We start from the raw sequence: 7,949 nt of genomic DNA, 5'->3' as shown, positions 1-7,949 counted from the left end.
TGTGTTAGGCTTCACCAGCCCAAAGCACTCACCGGCCGTTGTCTCGGCCCACACCCCACACTCGGATGCTCACGATGGGCTGGGAGTGTAACACAGAGCGGTCCATGGGGTCCACCAGGCTGAGAGTGTCATTTTCCAGGATCAGGTACATGTCTTTGCCCTGGGAGTCAAGGAGAAAACATGGAGGCCTTACGTCTGATGTGTTCCAGCCAGCTCTTGTCTTTTAACTCTTTACACTTCCGGATCTAGACAAGTTACTAACAAGAATGACCCAGAGAATCTTCCTTTATAACCCCCCCCCCAATACCCTCTGTAGTCCTCCCCATTCTTCATGCCAAGGACCCACTCCCTTCCTTGACCCACAGCCCTGCCCTCGCCTCCACTTTTGCACCCTATGTCCATGGGATGTGGCCAGCAAAGGGTGAGCCTGGCTTTGTAGTACTTCTCCGTACAGACGGCAGCTCGCTTCCCTGGGCTCGATTATTGAATGTTAGGTATTGCATTGGATGTCTGAGGTGCTCAGAACTCTCAGCTGCTCTGTGAGAGCTTAGCTTAGTCTCTAACTAGCGCTGGGGACACTGAGGCTGAGGGCTAAGTACCTGCCCACGATCTGAGGCAGAGCCTGTAGTGGGCACTGCCATAACACTGGGAGGGTTTTCAGTTCTTGCGCTCCAGTTGGGACTTGTGGGGGTCCACGTCCTCATTACCCATATAGAATGGTTCTCTAAGAGCAGGAATGCTAGCTTTACGTCATTTCTCCCGTGCAATCCTCATGTACATTTTAAAGGATCTATTAACCATCCGCTGTACGGCCGGAGGGTGGGCTCTCAAGAAGGCAACCCAGATGCTGTCACACTGAAGGCAGGGAAGCCTGCCTGAGCTGAACCATGAGGTCTCTTGGTGCAGCTCCAATCCCAGTGGGATGGATCGGTCACTCTTGGTACAGAGAATGATGTCAAAGGGTCTTAGAATGACTGAGCTGTGCCAAGGCAGGTAGACATTGTGTCTCTGTTGGAGAGTATTTATGCTGTGTTCAGTGTCTACAGCTTGGATTCAGAATGATTGAGAGCCTTCCCTCAAGAGCAGATGAACCATTTGCAGGTGGCCAAAGCATCCCCACAGAGCCTGAGCGATGGGATTGCCTGCTGCCTCAAACCTATGGCATCTGCAAATGTCTGCCAACCATGTCAGTGTAAACCATGGCGAACGTTCTTGTAAAGCCCCTGCTGAGGATGGGAAAGCATTTTGACGGAGGAGAGCAAAGACTATTAAATTTCTCCTTCAGAGATCACACTTCAGTGTCAGAGTCAGTCCTGGGTGACTGGATGGCCCCCGGGAGAAGTGAGAAGTCTCAACAAGGGTTTTCTTACAACAGAAAACTTTTCTTCCTCCATGCACAGGATCAGTGAGTCTGGCTAGCAATGTATTCTAGCCCCATAGCAAGGCTCTCCCTCAGGACAGACTATACCATGGAGAGGCTGAGAATCTCTTGTCATTCGTGATGTACTGCTGGGAGACATTAGCAGTGGAGTTGCAAACAGTCCAGGCTGAAAGCCAAGTCTCCTACCCACGTTTTGCTTGTGGGACATGTGCTGAGCACTATTTAAGGTGCTCTTGATGTGTCACAGGCCGCCCTGTGTGTCTGCAGGTCAGAGTTTGAGTATGGCTTTCCCTGTCTGATGTATTCTTAATGTGATAAGAGATAATTTGGATATTATCTCTTATCATTTTGGTTGTGGGCCTAGCCTTTAATAGCTGAGCCATCTCTCCAGCTCTCAGATATTATCTTAACTAATAGTTTATTAAAAGTGAGACCACACACAGGTACCAGTTCTAAGTCATGTGCAATGACTGTCAGGTTCCAAAGCAAGAATGTAAGGGTCATTAGTCACCTTTTAGTGCAGGAGTGGGAATTACATGTCACTGAGAGCCATGGTTTGTTTCCCCCCAAACTGTTAATAGATGGACATTTCATTGTGCACATGCAAATGGGAAGGCTTCTGAGCTGATGGACCTTGGAGGGTTAGAGGGTTAGAGGGTCAGGGAACACATTCAGCCATTGGTGGCTTTCTTGGGGGTGTGCTTCTGAGTGGCGTGCAGCAGGGTTGGTTACCCATAAGCTACCCTAGTGCTTCATGCTGGCAGTATCTGTCCATTGCCGTTGGTGAGCACATCAAGCACACGCTGGGTCTCACAGAGCCCCGGGTTTAACAGAACATGGCAGAACACAGGAAAGGAGCTGCTGCTTTTCCACGGGTGACTCACCTCTCCCCAGATGCCGACTGTGTCCCGGATGTCGTTTTTGCAGTAGGAAAGCTGCCGGATGCAGTTGTTGACAGCAACACTGCTCTTCCCGGGGGCAAGGTCCTCCTCTGCCATCTCTACCCAGCCCAGAGAACGCACAGCAAAACACTGGAAGGCAAGACGTGACTCATTAGCTGGGGGGCGGCCTGTCTCACATTGCTAAGAACTACCCGGCAGCTGCAGGGTCTGCTCGGCACCTTGATTCGTCTCACTGTGGCTGACCACCCAACTCAGCTTTACTGTTGGAGGGTGAAACTGTGAAGATTTGTACTTTTGCTGTTTTGAGAAACATGGGGATGACCTTCTTTGTCTAATAAAAGTTGTGCTTTCAGACTTTTTTTCTCCCCCTTGAATAGAGTAGCAGGAACATAATTACAGAGTTAACTAGTGGGTACAAAGTTTTCTAAGTTCTCATGACCTGTGACAAGGCAGATTTCATTCTTTCTCTTCCTTCCTTCTTTCCTTCTTTCCTTCCTCTTTCCCTCTTTCTTTCTATGGTAAGAAGGGTAACCCCATGAAACCTAGTGTTATTAAGTTCCTAGGCAAAGAAAATAGAAGAGAATGGCGTTCATGCATAGTCTCCTTCCCTCCTGATGACAATGAAACAGTGGCCACTGCCCAGAGAGGGAAGAAGATGAAGGGCTTTCAGGATAACAAGCAAGGTCTGCAGTTCAACAGAAACATCAGCACCCAATCCTGAAATGCTTGTGGATCACATGGAGCTGTGGGTATCCTTTAAGCACAACTCCCACAGACTCTCTAACATTTAGACGTATTTTATTTATTGTCCCCGCCCTCCTGTTAAAAGGTCTAGCGTTCATTGTTTCCCTTTAACCTAAAAAGCATCATATGTTTCTGCAACGGGAGGAGAAAGAGAAACAATAATCCAGCCTCCAACCCTGCAGTCTACAGTGGTGACCCGACCGCCAGAAATGCTGGTGCAGTAGTGGTACACAAGTTATGGGAGCAAACAATTACTGTCTGGCTGGACGTATGGCCCACGCCATGAGATGAAACCCATGCCCAACACTGCATAGGTGGCCGAGAACCTGACACTAGACAGGCCAGGGACCCATGAGAAAATGAAATGCTACTGTTCTGCTAATGTAACACGGCAAGGAAATGACTCCTGAGGACATTCTACTATGCTCACAGACCAGTGCTCTATTCAGCCATCAGAGAAGCTTCCTCCTGCAGTAGGTGGGGCAAGCGCAGAGACCCAGAGTCAGACATTATGCAGAGTGAGAGACCTTGAAACACTACATCCTAACGAGATGTCTCCATCAAAGCCCTCCCCCTGGGCTCCGGGAACTCTGTGAAGAGCAGGAAAGATTTTAAGAGCCAGAGGGGGATGAGGGCACCAAGGCCTTCTAGACATAACAGATTAACTTACGTTTGAACTCAGACTGTGGCAACATGTATGAGGCCTGTACTGGTTTAAGCCAGACTGGAGATGCAGATTACACTTATGGACAGGCCCCATGCCCAGCAGTAGATAGACAACAGAAAATTAACTCAATTTTGAGTTATTTTGAACGTGTTTTGTTTTTTAGTCTTATAATGCTTTGTCTGAACATTTTTTTTATTTTACAGGTTTTGTACTTAACCATTACAGTTTGATTTTGCATCTTTATAAGATCTCTTTCTCTGTGAGGTGTGGTCTGTGTCTATATGGGTTTCTTATGCCTTTTCTTGGGCTTTTAAAAAAATTTTTAGTTTTCTGTTTTATCTTCTCCTATTCAGGTTTGTTTTTATTTTATCCAGTCTTTGTTTTATTATTATTATTTTCATTTTTAAAAAGATGCCTGTTCGCTTTCTAATGATGGAGATTTTGGTAGGTGGGGAGGATCTGGGAGGGGTTGGAGGAGGGGGACCATAACCAGAATATATTGTATAAAAAATCTATCTATCCATTTATGCATGCATCCATCCAACTGTCTATCCGTCTGTCTGTCCATCCATCTATCTATCCATTCATGCATGCATGCATCCATCCATCCAATTGTCTATCCGTCTGTCTGTCCATCCATCTATCTATCCATTCAATGCATGCATGCATCCATCCATCCAACTGTCTATCCATCTGTCTGTCCATCCATCTGTCTGTCCATCCATCTAACCATCCATTCTTCATCCACCCATCCACATATAAACCAAAGAAATCAGCTATGTGCTTAACTCCGAGACATGAAACAACATGCGGGAGGGACAGTGCTCTTGACTTCGAGATTCGCTGTTCCCAGATGATCTACATTATGTTCCCTCATCCCTCCCTGCACCCCAAGGTCACTTTGGAGCTACACACCAGTTGGCAAGACCAGGGCCACGGGGGGGGGGGGGCGACAAAGGGCCACATTCTTCCTCGAAAGCAAAGAGACTGGCTCTCAAGAAGTTGTCACATTTCTAAATGTAAATCTGAAAATGAAATGAAGACTGATGACAATCTTTCCCAACTCGACCAGCATCAAGTCTGGTCTAACCTTCTCCACTCCAGCACCATGATCAGAGTCCCCGGCCCATGCTGCTAATCATACTTCCTGGATAAACTCAACGGAATGCTAAACGCAGAAGCAACCTATCACGCACACCACTCACAGATGCTCTCAGGCTAGAGGGGAAGGCCGGGGAACACTGCTTGCTGTTAGGCAGTCAGTGTGCGCATGAGCGATGTCTATTACAAATAAATCCCAGAGAAAAGGCCGTCCTGGAGACTGTAAAAGCTACTCAGCTGCCTCCCTTCTGGGGCACAGCTGTGGCAGAGCCCCTCACAGTTGTTCTCCATGTGTGTGAGCAGCAGGGGAGGCTTCAGGGAAGGGAACATACTTGTCTGCTGGCTGGCCTTTCTCTCTCCTGGCTCTGCTTTCTCAGCCCCCAAACCAAACTCTATTTCTCTGGTTGGCTCGTCAGAAACACCCAGGCACACTCACCAAGCATCCTGATTTATTAAAACCTACTACCTGCTTCTGAGCTCAGAGGCAGCTGAAAAGCCACTATTTCTCCAGGGGGCAGGGAAAGCTTAAACACATCTCCCATTGGTTTCCAACACAAGCCCTTGTTCATAAAATCACTGTCACAACCCACCCTCTGGCCTTGTCCTTTAGAGCGTGTCACTTCCCTCCTGCCTCTCAAAGAAATGACTTTAGGTTTGGATGATATACTGAGCCCACTTTACTTACTTATGCATTCTTACGTACGTACGTACGTACGTGTGTGTGTGTGTGTGTGTGTGTGTGTGTGTGTGCGCGCGTGTGCCCATGCTCACAACACATACGGATATCTCGAGGCCTGGGATTCTTTGGCTTTGGGTACTACTCTTATGTATGTGCAGGCACATGCGTGTACAGGCTGGAGGTAAATGTTGGGTGTCTTCCTCCCTCTTTTTCCACCTTTTTTTCTGAAACAGAATCTCTCATTGAATCTAGAGCTCACCAAATCAGGATGGCTGGCCAATGAACTGGTCCCCAGCTCCTGTCTAATCCAAAGCCCATTCCTTCCTGACTATATCACAGGGTCCCTGTCCAGGCCTTAGCCTCCACATCAGAGGCTAAATTCACTAGGGTTTTGACCAAGATAAATATGTACTGATTGTCACACTCACCACTTTTGAGGGTATAAGGGTCATTAACAATCAGGAAGGTAAAAGAATACTGTCTACCTTTTGTTCCTTGAGTGCAAGAACACATGGGTTTCAACCTAAACTAACTCAGCAAAAAAATTCAAAAGGCATTTTTCTTGGCCTAAAAGAAAAAAAGAATCACCTAAACTACTACAGCACACCCAGAACATGTTTTATCGCATCAATAAACAAACAAAAGCCCAAACTATATCACCACCACCACCACCACCACCACCACCACCACCACCACCACCACCATCACCACCACCATCATCATCATCACCATCATCACCACCACCACCATCATCATCATCATGAATTTATTAAAATCACTGCCTTGCACAGTTACGAAGTTCTTTAGTTTGACTACATTCTGCATAGTCAAAGCAAAATGGTATGGAGGAACTACTGTGCTCTGCCATTGGTGGCTTCAGCCTGGCCCTTTCCAAAAAGAACGTCAGCACTGCACAGTGCTGCCCCCACGTGGCCAGAAAGCTCTAACGCAGTCGTTATGTTCCCTGACCTACCAAATCTAGGAAACAACTTAATTTGGGGTAGGGGAGACTTGAAAATACTTGTTCAAGCCAGTGGTGGGTCATGCCTTTAATACCAGTACCCAGGAGGCAGACACAGATCTTTGAGGCCAGTCTGGTCTACGGAGTGAGTTCCAGGGTGGCCAGGGTTACACAGAAAAACTGTCTCAAGAAAACAAAAACAAACAAATACAAATAAATATTTATTCAAATCTCTTGCCTTTTAAAACTTTGAAAAGATGAATTGAATATAAAAAATATCAATATAAACATTGGAATGGCTGCTCATTCCTCTCGAGCAAAGGCAGAGGGTGTGGATGGTATGAGCAGATGGATGTGGATCCCAGCCACGGCTCTGCAGGATGCAGGAAGCCGCTGTGGTAGGCCACTTCAGGCGTCACCTTCTTCATATGTGCAATGGGAGTGATAACATTTCCCACTTTACAGTGCTACAGTGACTGAATAAGCTGACAGTCTGCACACAGCGAGAATCAGTAAACGTTTAATTACGATCATTACTGTCAGTAAATATTCTTTTCTACTAGTGGGTTTTAAGCATTTCCCTAGCTGAATGGATATTAGCATGTGGACACATATATTGAGTGTGTGTGTGTGTGTGTGTGTGTGCGCGCGCGCGCGTGCGTGTGTATTAGGGCACAGAAAGGAGAGCCCTTGCCCCAGAGTCTCTGAAGGAGCAGCTCTGGGCAGGGCTCAGGAGCCTGCAATTCTAGCAGCTCCCCAGACATTGCTGGTCTGGAGCTGAGGTGCCGAGAATGTCAGCTGTGGAGGGACGGCCCTGTTCTCTATCCAGAGTTACACTGCTCTATGGGCTCTGAGTGTAGATGCCTGGTTCAAACCCCAGGACTGCCACTTGTTGTTCCTGACCTTAGCCTTTCTTTTTCAGTGTATGAGCATGTCACGCGTGTGTGAAGGTCGGAAGTCAACCTTGGGCTATTCCTCAGGAACCATCCACTCTGTTTTGTGAAGCAGCCTCTCTCTACTGGAACCGGGGATCGCTGATGACACTAGGCTGCCAGTGGGCTCCTGGGACCCACTGTCTCTTCTTCAGTGCTGGGAACGGACACATGCACTGCCACCAGGCCCGGCACTGCCACCATATCAGTTTTTCACCTGGGTGCTGCAGTTCGGACTGAGTTCTGTATATAACCACTTTACTGACCGAGCTGTCTCTGAGCCCCATGTTTGTTAATTCTGAGTCCCATCTTGGGAGAAGCGTGTACCTGGGGAGAAAGAACCTCTTCTGAAGGTCTGTGTGGTGGTAAAGAGCAGTTCTAAGCCTGGCTTTATCATGCCACAGTCCGGGGTTTCAGTTTCTCTGGTGTGATCGGCAGGTGGTCTGCCTTTGCAACTCTGAGTTTGCGGGAGAAATGAGAACACGTAAGCCGAAAGAGCTGCCAGGAGATCGCAAAGAAACAAAGCAGTGGCATACCGTCTGGCATATTGTGGGGACCCATCCGATGCTCACTTCCCCTCAT

At 47.7% G+C, this 7,949-nt stretch overlaps 1 protein-coding gene across 23 annotated transcripts in view; it reads right to left on the bottom strand.

The window, feature by feature from the left end:
* The window catches only part of Apbb2 (amyloid beta precursor protein binding family B member 2), a 383,293-nt gene that overhangs the window by 65,725 nt on the left and 309,619 nt on the right, over window positions 1-7,949 (bottom strand). For all 23 annotated transcript variants that reach the window (XM_063273105.1, XM_063273114.1, XM_039092527.2 and 20 more), the window contains 2 exons: window positions 2,266-2,412; window positions 33-160 (listed from right to left, as the gene is read on the bottom strand). In XM_063273105.1, coding sequence (XP_063129175.1) covers window positions 33-160; window positions 2,266-2,412 — 275 coding nt within the window. The remainder of the gene's footprint in view (window positions 1-32; window positions 161-2,265; window positions 2,413-7,949) is intronic.

This window comes from Rattus norvegicus, chromosome 14 (genome assembly GCF_036323735.1).
Source record: "Rattus norvegicus strain BN/NHsdMcwi chromosome 14, GRCr8, whole genome shotgun sequence".
In the NCBI taxonomy this organism is placed as follows: Eukaryota; Metazoa; Chordata; class Mammalia; order Rodentia; family Muridae; genus Rattus; species Rattus norvegicus.
Note: the sequence above shows the minus strand (reverse complement) of the source record. Positions and strands in the feature narration are given on the sequence as shown.